Here is a 27,444-nt window from a genome sequence, read left to right on the forward strand (position 1 = left end):
CGAGAAAAGCAGTGAATGAAAGAAACAATGTGCCTGATCCGCCGATCGGGGCAGTGACAGTACAGGTCGATGAGGAAAAGGAGGTAGCCCGCAGCAGCGCGTTGAGACGCAAATTAGTTGAGATGAAGATGCCAACTAGCAGCGACCAACCAGACAGCAGCCAGCCAACAGTGGCTTTTATTCCACGTCTTAAATAAACCAACTTGTACATGATTTGATTTGCCCTAAGTGTCTAAACACTGGACTGAAAATCACCATAGACTTCACCAACCATTGATTCTGTAATTCGGTCATGATAGAATGTGCAGACTGTGAAGGTGATCGTGATGCATTTAGGAGTGTTTACACTTCCTCCCGGCTGCAGGAGTGCTCCAGGGGAGATGTGGCATTTGATATAAATGTGAGGATGGTTCTTCTAGCCCACGAATTTGGACTTGGTTATGCAGCTGTAAAGAAAATAAGCAAAGTCATAGCGATTCCTTCCTTATCTCAGCTCATATCAGAGACATGATAGGAGAATGACAGGTAAATTAAAAGGGAGAGAAGCCCATTATTGCCAGGTGACTTGCTGTGTATAAATAATATGTATTTCCTTGCTCCAGCATATGTATTCAAAGCTAATAAAAAAGAGTGATAGGAAAACATAACTATACAATAAGATTGTCACATAGGCCTACAGTGTCATAGGGCTGTAGCCTAATGTGGTTAGTGAGAAATTAGCTTTACGTAAAGTAAATACATGCTGATATGCTAATATTTAGTATTGCAGTTATGTCTGTAATGTCGACAGACATAATAAGTACTTTTCCCCCCACTTTAGTTTCAGAGATGCAGAGAGGGCTTCAGTCAATGGAGAGTACTGCAAAGATAATTAGAAGAGCATACACAGATATAGACCCAGACATAGCAGAGATGCTGAAGGAGGATGAGGATGTCATCATAGACATTAATGTATCCTTCGATGGCACAAGAGAGGATTCACTTCCAACTACGGGAAAGGTTTGTGCATTGGTGCTGGTACCAGCGACCCATAGAAAATGGTAAAGATCCACTCTGTCACAAAAACCTTAGAGGCCATACATTTTTTAATTGAGTGGGTGCACAGAAAATGGTAGCTGTATATGATGATGATGATATATATGATGATAACGTCCTCAAAAGAATGTATGACGGAGGAACCCAGAATGCAAATGAATGTCAGATGCCCCAAAACTGTCTTTGTGGAGCCACTGCTATAACAAATGTGATGAACAAATTGTGGATTAACAGCACTTTGGTGACACAAGCAATCAGAGAGGAGTTGTGAGAGCTGATGCTGCTTCAATTGAATGTGGAAGTGTAGGCGCAGGTCCCATGACACAGTCAAGAAAGTAAATCGTCACCAGCAACAACTCAGAGGGCCTTACATATGGGTCAGGCATAGCTGATTCATGTTCTTCACATTTCAACTGCCGTACAAAATCCTTGTATGTGACAAATAGAGCAAAGTGATATGAGAATTTGTCCAAAACTGCATATTTGCCAAACAGACCAGTATTCAAAGCATATGCTCTATTGCTTGAACCAAATGTATTAAACGTGCTAATGTACTTGTAAAAGGTATATTTTATGTTTATTTGTCAGTTTAGAAGTGATATATGAATAAGAGTTTAATTAATGTGACATAAATGGTCCTATTTATGGAAAGTACATGTTAATTGCATTAGCCTCTCTTTATCGGCCATTTTCTCAAAATTACATGTTCCCTGTGCGCCAATTCATTTTTCCCAGTCTTCAAAGGACGTACTTATTCCACACACAGGTTCTTAGGTCTTATAGTCAGACTTTTACAGAGGCGTTTCTTTTATATATTGTGTTGTGTGGCTGCATTTGCATATTTAAAAATAAATAAAACTTGTAATACAATAATATATTTTATGTATGTATACTTTCCACTGGTAAATTTTCAGTCTGATGAGAGTAAAGAAATAAATCCATATTAGCCTGTAGTGCCTGGCCTTAAAACTGACTTGCCTGGTTACATAAAGGTTGAATAAAAAATAAATAAAAATAAAAAGTTGATTCAACTTGGGAAACTGATTGGATTTGAAAACGTAAGGGGATTTTGTCTTTTTTCAACCAACTTTGAACCTAAATCCAATGACATTGTGACCTTTTGGTCAGTGTATTGCATTATTGTGTCCCGGTTGAACGTGTTTTAAAGGTGGTTGGTGTTTGAGCCAATAAGTGATGAGTACAGGGTCACCTCCTTCGGAGAATTGTTGTGTAACCAGTTCAGCAGCTATTCTTGAGCATTATGTGTAGTACCTAGCAATAGAGCCGAGTTGCTGATTCTGGATCAGTGGCACAATCTCAGAAAGTAGGGGCGGGTCATCACCATGAGGCCGGATATCGTGAGATTGCATAGCAACACCAATGAGAGGCGTCCTAACTGAATAATTGCGACTGTGTCGTAAAAATTATGTTTTGGTGAAGCTCTGTGACCACTGGTGTCCTCTACGCTTAACTGCATTTACCCAGTTTATACATTCCCATAGTTATAATTTCCTCTGCGAACCACCACAATCCGAAGTCATGGCAGGTACTTTGGCACGTAAAGCTGTTGACCACCTTAAAAGCAAGGAGTTCAGAGACTATTTGATGAGGTAAAACACATTTGGAAGATCTGGAAGATAGCTAGCTAACGAGATTAATTTTACTGTAGCGACTAGCAAGCTTGCTAACAGTAGACAGCTAACGTTAGCTAAATTAATGATCAAACAAATCAAGCTAGCTATTTGTAAATTCGTGTGCACATCTGCAGGTAGTGTAACGTTACTACAGTTAACGTTTGTTTGTGCAAATGTTTCTAACGACGTGTCCTGCTTGAAGGACGTTTGGCTTGAATGTTGTTGCTATCACCGAAGCTAACTAACTGTTAGCTGTCAAACTAGCCTACTGCTGTGTGTGCTAATGTGTTACCGGTGATGTGAGACCTATGGGTATTATTAGTTAGCCCAGGCAGGATGTGAGGTGTTGATTGTTTTTCATAAGGTATATGCATATCCCTCTAACCAAACTCATTTTATGTTATGTCTGTCATCTTGGTGTCTTCATGGGAACTTTCAAAATAAGCACAGTAAGTACTCTCTGTTCATTGTGCAGGCTAGTTTAGTATTTGTCTACTAAAATCAGAATATTTTGGCTCCATTGACCATTTGCAGATATACTTGTCTCTTAGGTAGTTATCGAGACTGTTTAATTGCTATGGCAGCTTGAAAACATTTGACCCTTACAGTGACTTTGTTGCTCTTTATATTCCTTGTACCTTAAATGTAGTTGTGTACTTCTATTCCAGCACTTCTGGGGACCTGTGGCCAACTGGGGTCTGCCCATTGCTGCCATCAGTGACATGAAGAAAAGCCCTGAGATTATCAGTGGCAGAATGACCTTTGGTGAGACATGATACTGAAACATAGCTAAGCAATGGCTGATGTCTAACATTAGGGACACGTTTCTGCCAGGGATTGATAGTCACTCTTGTTGAAGAACTCCAGCGTCATTCTATTTCATTTCAGCAAGCCATGACACCCGCTATCACAGATTGTTCTGAAATCATTTCTGTAGTTAGAAACTGCTAAGATTAGCATACCTGCAACACTATTTTGTTAAAATGTCATTTGATCTCTGAACAAATTAAGCTTATTGTTTTGCCCCAAAATTGACCCTTTTTTTATTTATTTATGCGATTCACATAAAATGTAGTAAATATAGAACCCAAAATCTGATTTAGACCCAACTTCTTCCTACCATTGAGTAAGACATAGGGAATCCAATTAATTATTTAGGGTTGCTTTTGATCATTTTATTGGATTCCTCATGTCTTACTCGTTGTTATGAATGATGGTCCAAATCAGATGTTAGGTACAATATTTATCAATCCTCTTTCTTGTGCTTTTTGAGTCAGAATGGCCCTTCATGCTTTCTTAAAGTAGAATTCCAATAGTTTAACATTCTTCGTTGAACCTCATAATCCTTTCCTGCTGTCTGACTCGAGGCAAGAAAATGTTGTTTTCTGATAAGGTTGTCCTGAAGATATGTAACTGTCAAGTGGCTGTTAATTCCTTATTTATTGAGTGTTTTTGTGTGTTCTTTTCCCGCTGCAGCTTTGACCTGCTATTCCCTCCTGTTTATGAGGTTTGCATACAAAGTTCAGCCAAGGAATTGGCTCCTCTTTGGTTGCCATCTAACCAATGAGACCGCCCAGCTCATTCAAGGATCACGACTTATCAAATACAAGTAAGCTCACAATTTTCTGTACTGATTTGCTTATTTCAATGCAAAACCTTTTTTGGTTTGTACCCGCATTCCACTTTGGTTACAAAGCAACAACAACCTCCAAACATATGTGATTTATTCACTGCTCAGGTGGTTTCTCCTGTTAGTAACAAATTATTTGGGGTTCTTTCTTAGGGTATAATAGACTGATATTTCAATGAAGCCACAGCCTTGAAGCCCAAATATATCTTTTAGGATACGAGAATACGAGAATATGTTGAAAGTTGCCATCAAATCAACTGAAAATGTATAACATGGAATCACCGTACTTCATAACATAATTTGTTTTATCCATATCCATGATAACATCTTAACTTCAATCTCTCATACTGTTTACACATAGCTCATTGTCACTAGTTATAATTTCATATGTCATTTAGACTTAATGCTGTTCAACAGAATGTGTCTCCAGCAATTCTGATGGATTTTTTTTCTTCTTTCCAGCATGGAGAAGAAGTCTTCTTAGTGATGGACAAATGCAAAATATATAGTTTCATTAGGAAATCGGCATGGTTTGACCCTATGGTTTTTGTGTGTATGACCATGTTTATCTCATTGCATACCTATGTAAAACTCTTAACTTAAAAACATGTTAATTTAGATTAAACTGCTGTTGACGATCACCATCCCTGTTTCTTCCGGTATATAAGGTCAATGAATAGATTTGTTTTGCATAATGTTTTTTACGCACAAACTAATTAAATGGAATGGAATCTAGTGAGGCCCTGTTACTGATGGGATTCTTTTAAAGAGAGGGTCTATTACACAAATATTTACTGTTTATGTCCTCATTTTAATAAATGTGTTAGCAATACCAATAACACAATCTTTATCAGAATGTACAGGCAATAAAAGTTGTACTCTGGTGTGTTGTCATGGAAACATTATTCCTGAACATAATGAATAAACCCTTATCTATGTACCATTAATTAAACTTCCTCTTACACTGACCATAATTTATAATAAACTGTCTGATATCCATGAAGTGGCTGATGAGCTTTTACCTTCATAATGACTGATAACTCTAAAGCTGTGCAAGACCTTTGCCCATGAACTGCCCAATCCATACATTTGTTTATCTAAATGATTTATAATTTTTTTAAAGTGACTTTAAGATGTTACTTTTAATGGAAAGTACACATTTGTATTGTTAACCTGGACAAGCAGACCTGATTTAACTTCTAATCATCAAACCATGAATGAGTTGAATGAGATAATCCATCCACCTGACGGATGTGGCATATCAAGAAGCTGATTAAACAGCATGATCATTACACATGTGCACCTTGTGCTGGAGACAATAAATGCCACTCTAAAATGTGCAATTTTGTCACAAAATGCCACCAATGTTTTGAGGGAGTGTGCAATTGGCATGCTGACTGCAGAAATGTCCACTAGAGCTGTTGCCAGAGAACTGAATGTTCATTTCTCTACCATAAGCCGCCTCCAACATCGTTTTAGAGAATTTGGCATCCAACCGGCCTTACAACCGCAGACAACGTGTATGGCGTCGTGTAGGTGAGCGGTTTGCTGACGTTAACCTAAGGATCTGTACACAATTCCTGGAAGCTGAAAATGTCCCAATTCTTCCATGGCCTGCATATTCACCAGACATGTCATCCATTGAGCATGTTTGGGATGTTCTGGATCGACGTGTACGACAGTGTGTTCCAGTTCCCGCCAATATCCAGCAACTTCGCACAGCCATTGAGGAGTGGGACAACATTCTGCCGGCCACAGTCAACAGCCTGATCAACTCTTTGCGAATGAGATGTCGCGCTGCATGAGGCAAATGGTGGTCTGACCAGATACTGACTGGTTTTCTGATCCATTTTTAAAGTTATCTGTGACAAACAGATGCATATCTGTATTCCCAGTCATGTGAAACCCATAGATTGGGGGCTAATTAATTTGTTTAAATTGACTGATTTCTTCATATGAACTTCAACTCAGTACAATATTTACATTTTTTGCATGTTGCCTTTATATTTTTGTTCAGTGTAAAACAAATGTATTATTATTATCACCTCTTCCAGGAAGGCTGCATTCTGAATGACCTTGATGAAAGGCAACAGTGAACACACTGCTTTAGTTACATGTACTGAAATATCTTTGAAATGGTACAGTATCTTCTCTTATCATGATTTCATCTTAAATGTCTTGTTAATTTCTTTAATGACACTTGAGGTGAAGCTAGACATATCTGCTTATCACCACTAGGGCTACGGTGATCATGAAATTTAGTCAGCCGGTGATTGTCAAGCAAATATCTTCCAGTCTCATGGTAATTGACCTTTAATTAACATAAACACATTTAACATCTCCTGGCTTCCACGCACAGCCTACAAGCCACTGATGCAGACCTTTGTGACATCTACATTTTAAAAAGTCTAATAAATCCATTATTTATTTTAGACAGGTCTAAAGAAACATGATATGAAGAAAATGTCTATTTCAGAAGAACAGAACAGCATCCTCTGCGTTGTCCTTATGTTAGGCCCTGATCTGGCTTTCACCATATGGCTCAGGGGCTACACTAGTTAATTTAGCAGACAAGATTTGTTTAGAATTCCATGGCTTCATTTTATAGTATAAAGAATACAATTGAACATAGCTGAATAAAATAGAAAGGATATTTTCTCCAAACGACTCAAATTATGATTTGAAAAAAGTTGCATGAAAGGCATGAGCTCTGCTTTGGTTTTTTTGTGCAGACTGTACACACTTCATCAGTCTCTCATTCACAGTTTGACAAGACCTTGATAATGCCTAGAATTTCCTGGCTGCATCCATTTTGTGTGGCCATAATTCCCCTAAAAAAAATCTATGCCTTTTGCGGACTGTGGCCATTGTGCCCTTGGGCTGAGTGTAATAATTATAATTCCCTTCTCCCCAATGTATGCAGAAGCACCTCTCACTCACATGGCTCTTTGTCACGTGATCGGGTCTTTCGCACTGGCTACAAGTGAAGACCGACACATCGGGGACGCAACTGCGAGTGTCCTTATCCAATTCCGAGGCACATATTGAAGCTATTGGAAGAACTGTCCACATTTACTTTTCGTCAGCCAACAAGATAAGTAGGCCTAACGAACAGTAAAAGCACTAGCCTATGTCAATCTAGTAGTACAAAAGTTAACCAATTATATTCTGTGCGAGAAATAAATATTCCAAACATAGTCCAGAACAGTTGGGATGCGATATATCCCAAATTAAAGAACCACCATCATCAAAAAAAACTTTTTTAAGCAATGAGCATGACGCAACAGATCAGAACATTTAGCTTAAAATGTTGATAAACTATTAGGCTATTTCTTCACATTATAAGCGCAGCAATGCGCACCCGGCAGTAGGCTATATGCACAAATGCTCCATTAGCAGGAAAACACCACTCTCAAAATTGAACACAAATTTGATTATGCATGTTATTATTTTTTTAATAAAAGTGCCTTTTTATGGTTAAAATTATCTTCCCCAAACTTGAAACTCACGTTCTGCGTGTGTATGCCAGTTCGGTGCTACACCCGCTGTAAAGCGGATTAATGTGCTTCATTTTATTAACCTCTACGGGATGGGTGTCCGTAAACCGGGACGATTGTTGCTAACATGCGCTAATGTGACTAGAACGACGTTGTATACAACAGCCAACTTCCGGGACATAGACATGCCTTATAAGGGCAGAAAGCTTAAATTATTGTTAATCTAACTGCACAGTCCAATAACAGTAGCTATTACAGTGAAATAATACCTTGCTATTTTTTTAGGAGAGTGCACAACAACAAAAAACTTTTGTCACAGCAACTGGTTTGATACATTCACCTCTGAAGGTAAATAATGTACTTACATTAAGCAATCTTGCTTTGATTTGTCATCCTGAGGGTCCCAGAGATAAAATGTAGCATCGTTTTGTTTGATAAAATAAATGTTTATGTTCAAATGTAGGAACTGGGGTCTACAGTTTGACCCCACTGCTGTCTTGGGCTCCACACCCACCTCGCCCGGCCATTTAGATGTGTGAAAGTTAGTGTATACGCTAATGATCCATCATGTATGACATTCCTGGGGGTGTGTAAACTTAAATGTTTTATTACCATAGCATTTTTGTATGTTCTCTATAGTTATGTACTTGAAATTGTATGAATTAACCAATTCGGCACATTTGGGCAAACTCCTGGCAGACTTGATACAAAATATTGTGCAGTAATGTAATTCTTCACTGGATCAGTATGAAACTTTGCACACACTGCTGCCACCTGGTGGCCAACATCTAAATTACACCTAGATTCCAATCTGAAATTATGGCCTTTCTCTTGCATTTCAAAGATGAAAAAAAAAAAATAATAATAATAATCAAACGCATGCTTTTTTGTTTGTGTTATCTTTTACCAGATCTAATGTGTTAAATTCTCCTACATTAATGTCACATTTCCACAAAGTTCAAAGTGTTTCCTTTCAAATGGTATAAAGAATATGCATTTCTTTGCTTACGGTCCTGAGCTACAGGCAGTTAGATTTGAGTATGTCATTTTAGGCGAAAATTGAAAAAAAAGGGGAGGATCCTTAATTAAGGCAAACAGCGCATACTTCTTTTTCTAATCATAGTTGCACACCTCATGTAGTCTAGCCCATAGGCCTATATGTTTTGATAAGGTTTGTATCATAACTAAAGTGGCCAAATAAGCTGAGCATCATTCACAAGTGATAGGCTAATATTTCAATCATCACACTATTCTTGATTTAATCTTGTCTTTACATATACTAAATAAAATGTGTGTGAAATTTGTTTGATTTAGAATGGACCATTATCATGCATCTGTCTCGAAACGGGCAGTGGATGGAGGACCCTTTTCCTGTGGTTAATTTTCATGCCAGCAAGGTATGCTATACTCATGTTTTAAAGAGAAGCAATGCGCCTAGCCTATAGAAAGCTGATCTGATACTCCTCTTTTTAATAGAGGCCGTCACTCTGTTTTCTCACACAATTGCATAGCCTATAGAAATGTTGCTCAACATGAGCTCATGAAGTGTTTGATTAGATTTTCGATTACATTTGCATTGATGTCAGAGTGATTAGAGGAACAATAGAGTGCTGAGTACCAGGCAGTTAGCAAGTTTCGTAGGCTACTAATGACCAGCAGCAGCATCAGCGCTTGGAGAAGCCTAGTTACAGTGACTATACTGTCACGTGGAATTTGACTACCATCATGACTCGCGACCGTCGGTGTGGCAGTAATACAGTCACCGTAACAGCCCTAATCACCCCATGCATTTGCCATTCAATGTTTTGACTGGTAATACAGTATCTATTAGAAATGTAAATTTTATTTGAGTTCAACATAGGCAGTCATATCATAAATATTGCAGTATAAATACTAGTACATTTACTTCATGTTCACAATATGTGTTACATTGTCCGTCTGTGAAAGATTGCAAGACCGTTTTCTTCAGTTGGATAGGTTCAGAGCCATACATTTAGAAAGGTTATTTCGCCTTGAAAAATGGAGGCGCATGTAGTCGTAGAAGTATGCATCTGTGTATGTATATTTCTCTGGATATGTTTAATGATTTTGTTATGAATTAACTGATCATAATATTGTCTGTTTCCCAGTAAGTACATCCAATCAGGCTGAATTACAATATTTTCATTCTACATCGTATTATGGCTCATTGTTATTCAATATTGAAACTGTTTTTTTTATAGAAAACTCAGGCATTGGATAACTATGTTAATGCTAGCAGTAACATTTCATATTTCACTGCTGCAGTATCATAAGTATCATTACTGCTATGTATATCTGAATTGTGTTCAAACATAAAGGTGCAAAATACTTCACAAAGCCACTATTTTGTTTCATGGAACACTCAGTAACAACACGCCCGCAAAAAAAGCCTGTTTCACAAGTCATCACTGGTGATCACAAGGCCGTTGGCTATCTGGTTCTCAAGAATCATCCCCTCCTCGTCCTCCTGCACAAGCAACGGAGAGAAATAAAATGATCAACAAGAAGCATTTTCGGTCTTCATAATAATTGTTTTTCATACGACGTCTAGAAAATAATTTATTAACCTGTTAGATATTCAGTATATCTGCACCATAATTACTCAAATGATTAATAATCTACGATCAGGTAGATGGCGATTAGATGTACTTTATTCTCCTTGTTGTTTGGATTAGCAGAGATCACTCACCTCGTCTTTGGGAATGTAGTCTTTTTCTGTGCTTCTGTACGACACCACGTGGATAAGAGTATAAACTCTGAAAAGAGAAACAACACAGTGTACTTTTAGTGTGATTTCATCAAGACTCATCATAAGATAACTGAAACTAATCACTTGCTTGCATTGAGATCATTTTTTTAACTGTAATAAGGCGCACAGCATTCTATTTGTCTTTCTGCCTTTTATTTTGACATTTCTGTCCTCTTATGCATGTTTGGAATGGAGGTGTTATCATTTTGTTATCATATATCATTTTGTGTTTGAGAAATGAGAAATGTTTGCCCACCTGTGGTAAAGCATAGCCAGGAACTGCACCACTAGAAGCACAGCGAATGACAAGAGGAACATCAGACTGAGAGGCTCCACCTTCAGGTATTCTCCTGAGGATGTGCCATTTGGCCAGATTTTTTCAATCTTGATACTAATCACATCATTTCCAATGGCTTGTAAAAAGAAAGTGGCCACAATCCACAAAACGTTGACGATGAAATACAGAAACACTGCCTGTAAAACAACAAATACAAAAGGATCATTCTACAAGCCATATGTGTTTAATAGAACATAGTAAATAAATAGTATAAAAATAGAAAAGCCCACCTTGTTTCGTAGTGACTTCAGTTCCCTTGTCACCTCCTCTTTATGAGCTTTATCATCTACAATAGGTGCGAGGTATCTCTCAAGCAGTTTCTTCCAAAAGTCGTGTTCATCCTGCCAAAATGCATATTGGAAACATGGTCATTTTATTGGAGCACATTGTTGCTCAACACTGTCTGTTCTTCAGATTATCACTCAAAGGGTCTGGTTCCAGAGTACTCAGTCAACTTATTGCTGAAGTCCATCCCAGGTCACAGATGTAGAGAAGACAACGTCCGGAGCTGCACCAGTAAGACACCAGGCAATACAATATAACATTAAATACAATATGAACGGGTGTGTTTTCACTCAAACATTACCTCAGTGAGTTTCTCCACCTGTGGGGCAATGAGGGTTTTCTCTACAGCTCTTTTTACCCTCCTCTCAAGCCTCTCCATTCGGTTGGTTTTCAGGATCCTCCTGGCAGCCTCGTTAAGGGCGTACTGCAGCTCTTCTAGCTGGCTGTCGCTCAGCACGTCCTCTGGGCCCACCTTGTCCTTCAGCTCTCCGTTCACTGTGTCCGTCAGCATCATCACCAACTCCTCACACACATCCTCCTGGTTCTTGTTTCTCAGGGTGTAACGGATCTGCTCCTGAAGGTTCCTTTTCAAGTTGGAGTAGGTCAATTTCTTCAGGAACTCTTCCTTGACAGGCTGAACCCAATCTATTAAAAGCAAATTGTGTAGAGGTGCTGTTGATTTATAATTCAACTTGTAGTTACATACTGACTTTTTGTATGTTGTAGGTTACAGCTATACTCTTTCATGTACTGAACCACCTACCACTTTGAGGTACAAATTCTCTTTCTTCCTCGGTGAAGCCACTATAAAGCGAACCGTCATAAAGCATATTATCATCTTCATCGTCATGGTTATCATCGTTGTCATCTTCAATGCTGGAGTAGGCGCTCTCCTTTTTAGGAATGCTGTCAAACCTGTCAACACTGCTGTGAACAAGAGGATGAAAAGTTACAACAGGTAACAACAGGCCCTCCATTTGATAGACGTTTGTTTTAGACAGTATATGAGCGAGGTCCTTTGGGCCTTTGTGAAATGTTTTGTACATGCCTTGTATCATATTCTAAGTCTTTCTTGGCTCTTTTGCGGTCTAAAAGCTCTGGACTTATTTCCTCACTGTTTTCTTCATTTGGGGCATTGTTTTTCTCTTCCTTGGTGTTGGGCTTCTGTTCATGCACCACTTGCTGGGTGACTTGTATGTTTGGATTGACTGCCTGCTGGAGTTGCTGGAGCATCAAGTTATCAGTCTCTTGGGTGACTTGTAGTTTCATATCCCAACAGCAAAGTTTGCAGTTTCGATCACAGAGAACATTCTGGGTCTTCTTCTGTTCTTTTTCCTTGTTTGTCTCTCGAGTGCCCCATGTGACAATGTGCATGTTCACCAAGGAGTAGATTGTGAGCAAGAGATAGCCACTGGGGATACAGATGAAGTACATCAGACCATAGATGATCATGCTGAACTCCTGGGGGTGAAGGATGGCTGTCACCAGGTACATGGCAGCCATGGAAACCAGGAAGAGGCCAGTTGGGGTGATGAATGTGCCCTGCATAGCCATGTCACCTGGGGAACGCATGAAATGAAATGTGTATCGTAACAGTCTAACTCATTTAACACCAGCCGCCACCCTTTAAAGGATTATAGGTAAGCTTTATCTTTGCATAAACAACTTGGTTCTGTGTGTTGAGTGAATGATCATGTGAAGAGTCATTGCCAAAGCTTACCGATGATGGCGAAGAATGATGCTAACATCAGAAAGGCGTACAACACGCTCATAATAGCTGCAATGGTGATCTGGGTATTTGGTTTTGCCAAAAAACAAATTAACAGGTAGAAAATAGGTGGGATGACTGATATGATGATGGACAGGGTTCCTTCAATTTGGAACACAAACTGAAAAGCACCTAAAGAGGAAGACAGAAAAAAGAGGTAATACCTTCCTGGGATGGAGCTCTGTATATCATAGCACATAAAAACAATACCATTTGAACTCACTTTTATGGTTTTATTGAACCAAAGCAAAAGTCATAACTGATGGGTATACATACTTTATACTGTTTGTCCTTTAGCCCTGTGCCCTAAAATGTGTAGTCATATGTAATGTCGTTCACCCAGCTGGCTCTCTGCCTGACTTTGAGCTTTTGAACTTACTGACATTTCGAAATACTTAACTTGTACATCACCCAATCAATAATATAATACTCTTAGCAAAAACATCTATTTTTCATTTACAATCTGTAGAAACTATGAAAATAGAAAGGTTCAGAACTTTTGTGAAACATCACAGCACAGTGGAAAAATATATGACAGCTAGAAAAAGTGGATGGTCTTCAGAGATAAATGGGAGGGGTTGAGGGAAGCTGAAGGGTGGGACTGGATGGTGTTCAGAGATAAATGGGAGGGGTTGAGGGAAGCTGAAGGGTGGGACTGGATGGTGTTCAGAGATAAATGGGAGGGGTTGAGGGAAGCTGAAGGGTGGGACTGGATGGTCTTCAGAGATAAATGGGAGGGGTTGAGGGATGCTGAAGGGTGGGACTGGATGGTCTTCAGAGATAAATGGGAGGGGTTGAGGGAAGCTGAAGGGTGGGACTGGATGGTCTTCAGAGATAAATGGGAGGGGTTGAGGGAAGCTGAAGGGTGGGACTGGATGGTCTTCAGAGATAAATGGGAGGGGTTGAGGGAAGCTGAAGGGTGGGACTGGATGGTCTTCAGAGATAAATGGGAGGGGTTAAGGGAAGCTGAAGGGTGGGACTGGATGGTCTTCAGAGATAAATGGGAGGGGTTGAGGGAAGCTGAAGGGTGGGACTGGATGGTCTTCAGAGATAAATGGGAGGGGTTGAGGGAAGCTGAAGGGTGGGACTGGATGGTCTTCAGAGATAGATGGGAGGGGTTGAGGGAAGCTGAAGGGTGGGACTGGATGGTGTTCAGAGATAGATGGGAGGGGTTGAGGGAAGCTGAAGGGTGGGACTGGATGGTCTTCAGAGATAGATGGGAGGGGTTGAGGGAAGCTGAAGGGTGGGACTGGATGGTGTTCAGAGATAGATGGGAGGGGTTGAGGGAAGCTGAAGGGTGGGACTGGATGGTCTTCAGAGATAAATGGGAGGGGTTGAGGGAAGCTGAAGGGTGGGACTGGATGGTCTTCAGAGATAGATGGGAGGGGTTGAGGGAAGCTGAAGGGTGGGACTGGATGGTGTTCAGAGATAGATGGGAGGGGTTGAGGGAAGCTGAAGGGTGGGACTGGATGGTCTTCAGAGATAAATGGGAGGGGTTGAGGGTAGCTGAAGGGTGGGACTGGATGGTCTTCAGAGATAAATGGGAGGGGTTGAGGGTAGCTGAAGGGTGGGACTAAAAACAAACAAAATAAAGCTAATGTCAAATATACTGTGTCCATGAAATGTTTATAGTATGAATAAGCTGGAAGTAGAAGCCTAAGTATTTTAGTCCAGTATTTTACTCCAATTAGGGAGGGGTGGTTGGGTTAGGGGAAAATAATAAAGGAAAATATACACTGTGTATTTTAGGGAAAGGGGGATAACTAGTCAGTTATACAACTGAATGCATTCAACTGAAATGTGTCTTCCGCATTTAACCCAACCCCTGTGAAACAGAGAGGTGCGGGGGGGCTGTCATAATTGACATCCACGTCTTCGGCGCCCGGGGAACAAATATACAGTATTTACAAAAAAATATATATGGGGGATTGGAAATGATACAGACAATTACAGTGATAGAAACAACAATCAATCTGCAATATTAAAGCTGATATACACCTTAATAAAAATAAAATATATAACAACTTGACTTAAGAGAAAATGTGGCACTTCAGTTCTAGTTACTCTAGGTCGTATAATGAGTATTGGTTAACAACATATAGACATAAAATAGTGCGTACAATGAACAAGAATGAACAGAACAGGTACCTGCTATCATCAGAGACACAGAGGCAGGGCCGAGAATGGAGGAGCTGACAGTAAATATCTGGTAGAAGATGTACAGTCTGGAGATGGAAGAGTTCCTCTTGACCGTCTCATTGCCACTGTGCAGGAGGTCCAGGGTGTTGGCCAGAGTAGACGGCCCCCAACGCCGCCTCTGGTTGTAAAACTCTTTGAACTCCTGAGGGGAGTTGGTGTAGGCGTCAGACGCAGCGTTGTACTCCACTCTCCAGCCCTGCTGGAGGAGCAGGGTGCACAGCCAGCGGTCCTCACCTGGCCAGCAGGAAAAGGGAAGATTCAAGGAAGTGAATATACTTATCAGGTCCTAGGACAGCTGCACACTTAGTGATTATCTCTAGGGAACACTTAATGAGCCAGTAAATATGTAAACTCAGCAAAAAAACAAAACGTCCTCTCACTATCAACTGCGTTTATTTTCAGAAAACTTAACACGTGTACATATTTGTATGAACATAACAAGTTTCAACAACTGAGACATAAACTGAACAAGTTCCACGGACATGTGACTAACAGAAATTGAATAATGTGTCCCTGAACGAAGGGGAGGGTCAAAATCAAAAGTAACAGTCAGTATCTGGTGTGACCACCAGCTGCATTAAGTACTGCAGTGCATCTCCTCCTCATGGACTGCACCAGATTTGCAGGTTCTTGCTGTGAGATGTTACCGCACTCTTCCACCAAGGCACCTGCAAGTTCCCAGACATTTCTGGGGGGAATGACCCTAGCCCTCACCATCCGATCCAACAGGTACCAAACGTGCTCAATGTATTGAGATCCGGGCTCTTCGCTGGCCATGGCAGAACACTGACATTCCTGTCTTGCAGGAAATAATGCACAGAACGAGCAGTATCGTTGGTGGCATTGTCATGCTGGAGGGTCATGTCAGGATGAGCCTGCAGGAAGGGTAACACATGAGGGAGGAAGATGTCTTCCCTGTAACGCACAGCGTTGCGATTGCCTGCACTGAGCTTGACAACAAGCTCAGTCCGATGCTGCTGTGACACACCGCCCCAGACCATGACGGACCCTCCACCTCCAAATCGATTCCGCTCCTGAGTACAGGCCTCGGTGTAACACTCATTCCTTCGACAATAAACGCGAATCCAACCAACCACCTGCCTTACAACAGCCTAAAAGCCCTCAGTCCAGCCTCTCTCAGCCTATTGCGGACAGTCCGAGCACTGATGGAGAGATTGAAACTTCCTGGTGTAACTCGGACAGTTGTTGTTGACATCCTGTACCTGTCCCGCAGGTGTGATGTTCGAATGTACCGATCCTGTGCAGGTGTTGTTACACGTGGTCTGCCAATGCGAGGACGATCAGCTGTCCGTCCTGTCTCCCTGTAGCGCTGTCTTAGGCGTCTCACAGTACGGACATTGCAATTTATTGCCATGGCCACATCTGCAGTCCTCATGCCTAAGGCAGCATGCTTAAGGCACGTTCACACAGTTGAGCAGGGACCCTGGGCATCTTTCTTTTTGTGTTTTTCAGAGTCAGCAGAAAGGCCTCTTTAGTGTCCTAAGCGTTCATAACTGTGACCTTAATTACCTACCGTCTGTAATCTGTTAGTGTCTTAACGACCATTCCACTTGTGCATGTTCATTCATTGTTTATGGTTCATTGAACAAGAATGGGAAACAGTGTTTAAACCCTTTACAATGAAGGTCTGTGAAGTTATTTGGATTTTTATAAATTATCTTTGAAAGTTAGGGTTGCTGAGTTTATGTCACCCTTGATCTATTGAAGCCAACATAAACAGCTCAATAAACTGTGATAAAACGTTCTATGAACCTCCTGTTGTATAATCTAATACTCCAGTAGCATATACTGAAAACCAAGTGCTGTTGATGGGAGAATACGGAAGTAGTCACCTTGATCATATTGAACATACTCAGAGGCTCTAGTTGCAGTGGTGGTGTATCTCTTGAGCACGTTGTCATCCATCAGAGCGGATCCCCTGAACAAGCTGAAGCATCCAGGACTGCAGAGGACTGAACCAAACACGTGCTCAGCTGTTTTCTGGAGCCAGTGACCAACAGCATACTCAAATTTCTGATACCACACCATTGGACCTAAAATAGAAATCAATGCATGTCAGTTCAGTTATACTGTAGCGGTAGCGAGACATGTTGATATATTATATCTCAGTGGTTATGGTTGGAATTGGATTAGGGGCTCCGTATCGTGGAAGTATAAAATGTCAACTTAATTTCCGATTGAGTCGACATATGCAACGTTTCCCGTGGGATGCAGTCTCCGCGAACGCGGGAACATTGCCTTTACATTTCACTCAAGCTATAACTCGGATCTTTCGCAACGCTTCTGTGATACGGATAGATGCACTTGAAATATACAGTATGCTGGACATAGCCATGTCTGAGTGGATCCCCTAAATCTTTGGTAAAGGGTGTATCAACATCAGTTCTACTCACCCATTCCTGTAGGGTGGATTCGTCCGCATGCAGCACCCACATTGCAGTACTTCCGAAGTCGGTCCACCAGTAATATCAGAGCTGCGGGGTGGAAGTCTGTGTCTCCATCCAGGGCCATGATGTAGGTATTGTCATCAGAGATGTGTTTTCTCTTACTGTCATTGTCATGCTGTGGCAACAGGAAACTCTCCCCATCCAGTGATATGAGACTGGCACGGCAAGGATTATTCTGTCTCTGTAGAAGACAAATACAAAAAAAATCATACACATTAATTTAGAGAAACCATGGAACCATGGCTCGCTACTGATTTTTCATATTTACAGATCAGCTGTATTGTGGGGATAAAGGCAATAACATGGAAATTAGCATTAAATATATTACATACCGTTATCTTTTGAGGATTCTTGACAATGTATCCTTTCCATCCAAGCAGATAGTAGAGGTACATGATCTGAAAGACATGTCAGATGCAAACTTATAACCATTTAATTTTCCTCAAGTGTGTTCATACTAAAACCAAAAAAAGCAATTACAATATATTTATGTTCTTCAAGAAAAGTCATTAAAGTCTGTTTAAAGAACGTAGGTTAACAGTGGTGAAATCATGGAATACAGTAATATTGAAAATCATCCTACCCACCTGTGACCATCTCTTCTTGTTTCTGATTAGCTGTTTGTCTTTCAAATGAAAATACAGCATGTTTCCTTCTGGCATCACAAACATTAATCGCCCACCATAAGGAGTCTCAATAATTGACACATCATCGGGCTCCTTATTGGTGAATACCCTGAAATACACAAACATTCCAGATTCATTATGAAACAGTTGGCAGTCTTTTGGATTGATAGAATTCCCCCATTTATAGTGAATGCATCTTAAAGTAGAGCTTGCTTGTGCTCATTAACTGGCACTTGGTCTGGTTTTTATGGGGAGTAAAGTGCAAAGAAAAAACAAATGTCCACTTACCTGTATACCTCTATGACCACATGAATGAGATCGGTCACATATTCGTTGATAAACTTTTTGTCCGTCTCTTTGTCTATCATGAATGCGTCATCTACAAATATGTGGCATTCAAAGTCAAAAACATCTTTATGTTCCTCTTTTGGGTCACCTCTGTACCGGTCCAACCTGAAACCATCAAGACACATGTTAAGAGAACATCCTATTTTTATGCAAAACAGTATAATAATTACCTCCTTATCATTCATTGTATTTTGTCAAAGTCTGTTGGTCCTGTACACGCTAAGGTTGTAGAACTGATGTGGAACGCATTTCACACAATGGTTGTGATTTTAACTGATATTTTGGTAATACAATGGAGAGTTTGTCTGTATCAATATGTTTACACAACCATTTTACGGTGTCTCCACAACGCTTGTGTAATTATGTCTGTGCTGAAAAACTCTACCACAACAAGTGACAAATGTGTTAAAGGCTATATGAGTTATACAACTTGAGTACGGTGTGAACGGTGTCATTGTCTTGTGTTGTATACAAGAGGTCTCTGCTGCACACACTCACACACACACACTCATTCACACACACCAACATTGTACATTTATATGAAATAACTTTTCAGGGCTAGAAATATTTAAATATCAAACACAGCCAGCGAAATTGATAAGCACAATACCTGAACATGGATGTGAGGATCTTCAACATCTCGTCATAGGTCTCATGCCACATTGTTGCACAGAGGTAAATGACACAATTCTCCACGTCGTCAACAACACTACTGTAGAATGAAAAACACGGGGAAAGTATGAGAACATGTTTGGATGGAGGAGAGAGAGCCATTTCTAAACATGTTTGAATGCAGAGTGATCAGAGTTAATGTCAGTAAGTGTATTTCAGCACACTCCCACTAAGACTCTTTCTTATATAGTGCACTGTCGGCAAAACTCAACAATTACTGAATAAATGTCTATTTGCACTGTTGCAATGTGAAGTCTTAAACCATGTGGACTTTTAATCAATTAAATAGAAAAGTCTTGCCTCTCCTGGTTCCTCGTTTGCACAACCTTCATCTTGGTGTTCAGAAGCAGAGACAGGTCGATGAAGGCAGATTCATAGAGGCGTCGTACAAACAGCTCAGTTGTGCGTTCGATCCTCTGGACCTTGAAGTTCCACACGTAGTAGGTGCATGTGATGAGCCCGAGCCACATGCAAATGCCCTCCAGCGCAAGTAGGGAGAAAGGCCAGGTCCAGTAATGGCTACTCAAAGAAGTCCTGCAGATGCTCTTTGTGAGCTCCAGCATCACAACTGTGCTGGTGTTCTTGGTGCTCAGGTCAACTAGGCTCGAGCAAAAGTCTATGATAGAAGTTGTGTCGGCCCCAGCTAGGTATTGAGATTGCGTTAGGAAAAGGATCATGCCGAGAATGAGAACAGCGGGCCCGGTAAAACAGACAGGGAAGGCGAAGCTCATTCGCACAGAGTGGATCTTACAAGCCACCACTCCAAACCAATGGCATGCAGCAGAGAAAAAGGCTTGGAGGAAAAGTACAGTAAGACCAATATCAAGTGTCTCTCTATGCCTCGCAATTGTACTTTCATCTTCATCGGCCTTAGGGGTGAAATCAAAATCTGCCCATACAATGTTTTCCTGTATCCATACGTGGTAGATGAGGTACACAGCAGCAATGACTACAACCCTTAGAAGACTCGATATCACAAATACAAAGTCTCTGAAGGTGTCCAACTCAGCCAGCATTTCTTGCATGTTGTTGCTCGCCTGCACTGGGTTTTCCCACCAGTTCAGAGAAACCAAAAAGGATGCAAAAACTGCAATGCCAACATACCAATAACAGTCGTCCTCCTGGCCTGATACAAAAGAGGTTACCCGGACATAATAGTCTGCCCCAAGGAGAAAGTAGCCGGTCAGGACAAGCATAAGAGAACAAATGGGGAAGATGATCTTCCAGTTCTCTCTCTGCAGACGAAATACAATCTGTAGGACTGAGGAAAGCATGCAGACTCCCCCGGAGATAAAGAGGTTTGTCAGCACGTCAAACTGGGGCATCACCACCAGCACCAGGATGGAGGTCCCAAGAGACACCAAGCATTCAATCCCACACACCTGAAAAATACACATTTAAGTTTGTATTGACAGCATGCGGTGATGGGGAAGCTACTTTGAAAATATAGTTTACCAGGCTACCAATTACTTCACACTGGAAGAAGAGAAGCTACACTAAAGCTACCCTTAAATTCTGAAATTTCTACAAATTGCAAGGTGAGATTACTTTGCGGTCAAATGTTAACAGAATGTTTAATTTAGTCTATTTAACACAAACACAATGTTTCAAGTGAGAATTAGGCAGGTATGATGCCGAAAAATTCTTGCCTACTTCTCCCCTATTTTCTTTTCTTTTTCCAGAAAAACAGCAGTGTGTAGTTCCAGTAGTTAGCTACACCGCTACATGGTGAGAATATAACTATCTACTGAAAATACTGCATAGATTAGAAATCAATTCCCCAACACTGACAGCAAGAAATTTGAGCAGCAATTAAGACATACAAAGATCACCAAGAAGTCAAATTGTATAATATTTCAACTTACAATTCCCATAGTTCTCATGTTTGGTGGGACGAAGTTCTTGAAAGCGCATTTCCACAGTGACTTGAGGAACACGAGCAGGTTGGGCATCACCAAACAGCCCACCAGCATGAGCATGTAATATTGTCTTTCCTTGGAAGTCCTAGTCGATGTGGGGCTTGAGAGTGTGGAGAGAACCAGTAGAGAGCCCTGGCGGATTAGATGTAAACACAACTGACATCAGACTCCTAATATTATAGCATCTAAGATTCATTCATTTAAACACTGATCTACATAATGAGTGTGAACAATTCCTTCATAGTGTTAGCAGTGTATGTGTTAGAGAAAAAAAAAACAGATGGGAGAGTACTAGGGTGTCCAGGGTGTCAACCTGGTCTCAGAGCATTTCATATTATTCTGTACAAAAATCTGAGGCCCCATTTAGTATGATATTTTATGTTTTGTATGGTGTGAATTAATTTGTGGATGTCCATCACCCATTTGGTATGATATGTTTTCCGAATTACAATTCACAGATTTGAGATTTGTCTCATAAAGAACCCATTCCCCTTCCCTTGTATACTATTCATCAATGCTGAGTTGTGGAAATGTATCTGATATGGTATGGATTCTATATATCTATTATAAGATGACATCCCAGGAGGTATTATGCTTGATCCAGTAGTTTCCAGGTTCATGGTGCTGGGGTCAATGCTAGATGTGATACAGTTTATGTGAAATTGATGTCAAGGGCCTCCCGAGTGGCACAGTGGTCTAAGGCACTGCATCGCAGTTGCTAGCTGATCCTGGTTCGAGTCCAGGCTCTGTCGCAGCCGGCCGTAACCGGGAGACACATGGGGCGGCGCACAATTTGCCCAGCATCGTACGGGTTAGGGGAGGGTTTGGCTGGCAGGGATGTCCTTGTCCCATCGCACTCTAGTGACTCCTGTGGCGGGCCGGGCGCATGCACGCTGACACGGTTGCCAATGTGTTTCCTCTAACACCTTGATGTTGCTGGCTTCTGGGTTAAGGGGGCATTGTGTCAAGAAGCAGTGCGGCTTGGTTAGGTTGTGCTTCGGAGGAAGTATGGCTCTTGACCTTCGCCTCTCCCGAGTCAGTATGGGAATTGCAGCGATGAGCGAAGACTGTAACTACCAATTTGATACCACGAAATTGGGGAGAAAAAAGGGGTAAAGTAAAGAAAATAAAATAAATTGATGTCAAAAGTTGACATTTCTTTTGCATTTTATCTTCCTAATCTTAACCTAATTGTCATAACCTGTTATGTTAATTATCCTTACCTGCTGCGTAAGTTCTCCTCACCTGTTATAAAAAGTCAATTCTGACATAAGATGTATCCTGTCTACGCTAAACTGGGTGCTGGTCCCTCATTTTGGCTCACCTTGCTGATGACAGCACTGGACAGGACCATTATCCCCACGAACGCTGCCACCAGGTGCTGGAACAACTCAAAGCATCTTCTCTTCTCCTCTTTCTCAGCACCAATGGGATTTAACTGGAATGGATCCCAGGTGTCTCTGTGACAATATCAAACACAATTTAAAACAGTTTGTTAAAACAGTTTATTACTGTTTAATAAACCGCCCTTAAAATAATAACTTCCAGTCTTTATAAACCCTTTATAAAGTGTAGCTGTAATGTCTGACTTGAAGATATGTTATATCCACTGATGGGAAGGTACAGATGTAGGATCTTAATTTTCTCACAGCAAGAAAATAATCCAGCAGCAACAGGAAATATGAATTATTGTGTGGACTATAATTAACGTTATAAAAACATTTTAAGGGTTGATACATTTCTTTTTTTTTTACAAACTTTAGAAGCCTTTGCATTTCCTACTGTGCATGACATTTTCTGCACAACAGGGTAATCTAATTAAGATCCTACACCTGTAAATGATTTTAGTAGTTCATCATTGGGTCAAAGGAAGTAAGTCACAAGTGACATCATATAACATCCATTATAAACTGGGTGGTTCGAGCCCTGAATGATGATTGGCTGACAGCCGTGGAATATCAGACCATATACCACAGGTATGATAAAACATTTATTTTTACTGCTCTTTTACTTGCTCTAATGTTGGTAACCTGTTTATAATAGCAATAAGGAGCCTCAGTGTTTATGGATTTCAGGGAAAGGTGACACTAAATGAGCCACTATTGAATCAGTAGAATTGTAAATGAAACTGCTAATTGGGTGCAGTAGGTTCTGACAATGTCATATCCATGAATGATGCCCAGTCGGTCTGTATTCAGACAGCCAGTCTTACCTTATCTAATGAGCTTTGGCTTTGACATAACTATGGCGCCAGTATAAGCACCCAAACGCACCCAACCCAATTGTGACCAGCCCTACATGGTGAATCGCCCTAATTAAGATATGACCATTATCCATTATATCAACCTTATGTAAACAACCTCATGCCCACCAGGTTTACTGAATAAAACTGAATTGAACGAGGGGACAAAATGTTGATGGTGTTATCTCAAATAATTGATCTGAATAGACTGTTGATGATGTTCTAGATCAGTGGTTCTCAACCTATCCACAGGGGGTAGTTGGAAGACCCATAACACTGTAACACTTTGAATTTCTCCAAACACAAACAAGCTAGAGTGATGAAACACAGTACATGCACATTTGGGTTGTCTCCTTGCTTGTTAAGTCACAGACAAATATTTCACTATTTGCATGTTTTATGGACACATATTAGTTTTTTTAGGGGTGAAATTATTTTTACTTACTGCCCTGAGAATTAATTCCCAATAATTCAAACTAGCATACTTTTTATCACTATATAGTGGGGCAAAAACGTATTTAGTCAGCCACCAATTGTGCAAGTTCTCCCACTTAAAAAGATGAGAGAGGCCTGTAATTTTCATCATAGGTACAATTCAACTATGAAAGACAAAATCAGAAAAAAAATCCAGAAAATCACATTGTAGGATTTTTCATGAATTTATTTGCAAATTATGGTGGAAAATAAGTATTTGGTCAACAACAAAAGTTGTTGGCAATGACAGAGGTCAAACTGTAAGTCTTCACAAGGTTTTCACACACTGTTGCTGGTATTTTGGCCCATTCCTCCATGCAGATCTCCTCTAGAGCAGTGATGTTTTGGGGCTGTTGCTGGGCAACACGGACTTTCAACTCCCTCCAAAGATTTTCTATGGGGTTGAGATCTGTAGACTGGCTAGGGCACTCCAGGACCTTGAAATGCTTCTTACGAAGCCACTCCTTCGTTGCCTGGGCGGTGTGTTTGGGATCATTGTCATGCTGAAAGACCCAGCCACGTTTCATCTTCAATGCCCTTGCTGATGGAAGGAGGTTTTCACTCAAAATCTCATGATACATGGCCCCATTCATTCTTTCCTTTACACGGATCAGTCGTCCTGGTCCCTTTGCAGAAAAACAGCCCCAAAGCATGATGTTTCCACCCCCATGCTTCACAGTAGGTAGGGTGTTCTTTGGATGCAACTCAGAATTATTTGTCCTCCAAACACGACGACTTGAGTTTTTACCAAAAAGTTATATTTTGGTTTCATCTGACCATATGACATTCTCCCAATCTTCTTCTGGATCATCCAAATGCTCTCTAGAAAACTTCAGATGGGCCTGGACATGTACTGGCTTAAGCATGGGGACCCGTCTGGCACTGCAGGATTTGAGTCCCTGGCGGTGTAGTGTGTTACTGATGGTAGGATTTGTTACTTTGGTCCCAGCTCTCTGCAGGTCATTCACTAGGTGTGGTTCTGGGATTTTTGCTCACCGTTCTTGTGATCATTTTGACCCCACGGGGTGAGATCTTGCGTGGAGCCCCAGATCGAGGGAGATTATCAGTGGTCTTGTATGTCTTCCATTTCCTAATAATTGCTCCCACAGTTGATTTCTTCAAACCAAGCTGCTTACCTATTGCAGATTCAGTCTTCCCAGCTTGGTGCAGGTCTACAATTTTGTTTCTGGTGTCCTTTGACAGCTCTTTGGTCTTGGCCATAGTGGAGTTTGGAGTGTGACTGTTTGAGGTTAGTTACAGGTCTGTGAGAGCCAGAAATCTTGCTTGTTTGGAGGTGACCAAATACTTATTTTCCACCATAATTTGCAAATAAATTCATAAAAAATCCTACAATGTTATTTTCTGGATTTTCTTTCTCATTTTGTCTGTCATAGTTGAAGTGTACCCATGATGAAAATTACAGGCCTCTCTCATCTTTTTAAGTGGGAGAACTTGCACAATTGGTGGCTGACTAAATACTTTTTTGCCCCACTGTACACTACCAGTCAAAGGTTTTAGAACACCTACTCATTCAAGGGTTTTTCTTTATTTTTACTATTTTCTACATTGTAGAATAATAGTTAAGACATCAAAACTATGTAGTATGTAGTAACCAAAAAAGTGTTAAACAAATCCAAATATATTTTATATTTGAGACTCTTCAAATAGCCACCCTTGCCTTGATGACAGCTTTGCACACTCTATTTGGATTTTTTAAAACACCTTTTTTGGTTACTACATAAATCCATGTGTGTTATTTCATAGTTTTGATGTATTCACTGTTATTCTACAATGTAGTAAATAGTAAAAATAAAGAAAAACACTTGAATGAGTAGATGTTCCAAAACTTTTGATCGGTAGTGGAGAGTATGTTGGCTAAACTTTGACATGAATGACGTTGTCACTAATTTTGTCTGTTGCTAAGCACATGAGGTTTTGTCATGGTAGCTAGGTTGGGGGCAATTGTAAAGTAGTTTTAAAATTACCCTGGGCCAAGCAGCCAAATTATGAAAACAAGTGATTTTAAGATTGTATGAATAATACATGAAATGTACAAATACTAACTTTAAATAGCATTGAGGTCCTGTAGAGTGCCAAAGAATTTGTAAACAGATATAATTTGGGCACCATCAGACTATTCAGATGTTTTGAGAAGAACCAAATGGCCATGCACAAACATGGGTGTTTCTGTAATTATTGGTTAAGTACATAGAAATACTAATATTCCTAGCAAAATTGTTACATATGATGATTCATGAACATGAATGTTTTTGAAGTTAAGTACATTTGGTTTATTTTTGGGGTGTCACATTTGACCCCAACTACTGTTAGAATTGCCCGTGCCACGGGGAAAATTTAACGTCCAGTATTTTCAGATTCAAATCGATATTGTGATCCGACCATCTTACGTACATACCTATAAATGGTATGAATGATTAGGAGACATATGTACCTTTCTTATATCAAAACATGACTGGCCTAGTTCAAGTGGTCTCTGAGCAATAGAGTAAAATAGAAACATTTCCTCCAGTCTCCCCTACTTCAGGCAGAGCAAAATGTAGTTGTGGGTAGTCACCAGAAAGTATTGCGAACCCCTGTTTTTTTAGACGGATAGTATTAGACAAAATAATCCACATATTATTGGTCACATACACATATTTAGTAGATGTTATTGCGCGTGTAACGACATGCTTGTGTTCCTAGCTCCAACAGTGCAGTCGTATCTAACAATTATATATTTAAAACTTTTTATCTATTGATCAGTTTTACATACCTATAATTGCATGCTATTATTGATCCTAAAGCATGAAATCATTACAATGCATCTATCATGCTCATTCTAATGTCTCAAAACACTTATTCTAAGCAAATAATATGTGTAGTCATTTAACAAATATTACATTGTAAGGTGTTAGTGGTGTTTTCATTCCTATTAAACGGCTTTCTTTCAATATAACAATGTCAGTATTGATCTAATATCTATTGTTCTAACACTATATCCTCCGTAGAGTAATAGATGACAGCTTCTAGTGACATCTCACACACTGCCGAGGAAAGTTCCAGCATTATCAGAGCAGCGGCCCTTCGATAAGGAGCATTAGGACAAGGAGTTCAACTTTGCTTCCTTATATTGTATATCTTCAAAACTAAATTCTCATTAGTTTCCCAATAATGGTAAATTATATCTACCGTAGTACATAGTATCGTTGTATCATTATATAGTTGTATTACTTATATTTAGTGTCATTTCAGTATTGGTAGAATATTGTTCCATGTCTACAGTGCTAATTATTTTCAAGATCAGGCCCTGGGAATCCTAACAGTTTTGATTGAAATGATTCTCACGTGAAACTGAATTCAATTATTTTTGATTAATAAAACTAACCTGTGCCTTCCTTCCCTTTTCCTCCCTCTGAATTTGAGCTCCTCCATGTTTCACTGTCCTCAGTGGTACAGTTACTGGTCCTAAGTGCTAGTCCATTTGCTGAGGCACTAAGGTATTGGCATGCGTCAGTTCACTTTAATCAGCTACCACTATTT

The 27,444-nt window shown here is 40.2% G+C and overlaps 2 protein-coding genes across 5 annotated transcripts; one reads left to right on the top strand and one right to left on the bottom strand.

The window, feature by feature from the left end:
- The first annotated feature begins 2,485 nt into the window (after window positions 1-2,485).
- LOC110499396 (mitochondrial pyruvate carrier 1) lies at window positions 2,486-5,302 on the top strand. 2 transcript variants are annotated; one of them, XM_021576516.3, is made up of 5 exons: window positions 2,486-2,645; window positions 3,115-3,118; window positions 3,338-3,434; window positions 4,146-4,278; window positions 4,762-5,302. In XM_021576516.3, exons 1-5 carry the CDS (start codon window positions 2,575-2,577, stop codon window positions 4,781-4,783), a joined length of 327 nt encoding a protein of 108 aa, XP_021432191.1. In that variant the 5' UTR covers window positions 2,486-2,574; the 3' UTR covers window positions 4,784-5,302. The 2 variants fall into 2 exon arrangements, with proteins under 2 accessions (XP_021432191.1, XP_090069187.1); XM_090213061.1 differs by having other exon boundaries at window positions 2,486-3,118.
- Window positions 5,303-9,615: 4,313 nt separating this feature from the next.
- LOC110499397 (chitin synthase chs-2) lies at window positions 9,616-27,444 on the bottom strand. 3 transcript variants are annotated; one of them, XM_021576519.3, is made up of 19 exons: window positions 27,290-27,444; window positions 22,513-22,648; window positions 21,135-21,320; window positions 19,570-20,651; window positions 19,208-19,309; window positions 18,538-18,702; window positions 18,211-18,358; window positions 17,956-18,021; window positions 17,570-17,804; window positions 17,009-17,209; window positions 15,105-15,389; window positions 12,909-13,088; window positions 12,237-12,747; window positions 11,952-12,112; window positions 11,490-11,833; window positions 11,134-11,244; window positions 10,823-11,040; window positions 10,507-10,573; window positions 9,616-10,284 (listed from the first exon to the last, which is right to left on the bottom strand). In XM_021576519.3, the coding sequence occupies exons 1-19, from the start codon at window positions 27,334-27,336 to the stop codon at window positions 10,213-10,215; spliced, it is 4,317 nt and encodes a 1,438-aa protein (XP_021432194.2). In that variant the 5' UTR covers window positions 27,337-27,444; the 3' UTR covers window positions 9,616-10,212. The 3 variants fall into 3 exon arrangements, with proteins under 3 accessions (XP_021432194.2, XP_021432193.2, XP_090069189.1); XM_021576518.3 differs by having other exon boundaries at window positions 11,952-12,115; XM_090213063.1 differs by having other exon boundaries at window positions 11,952-12,115; window positions 21,135-22,261; window positions 27,290-27,421.

The sequence above is a fragment of the Oncorhynchus mykiss genome, chromosome 20 (assembly GCF_057628025.1).
Source record: "Oncorhynchus mykiss isolate SJ-2025 chromosome 20, ASM5762802v1, whole genome shotgun sequence".
Classification (NCBI taxonomy): domain Eukaryota; kingdom Metazoa; phylum Chordata; class Actinopteri; order Salmoniformes; family Salmonidae; genus Oncorhynchus; species Oncorhynchus mykiss.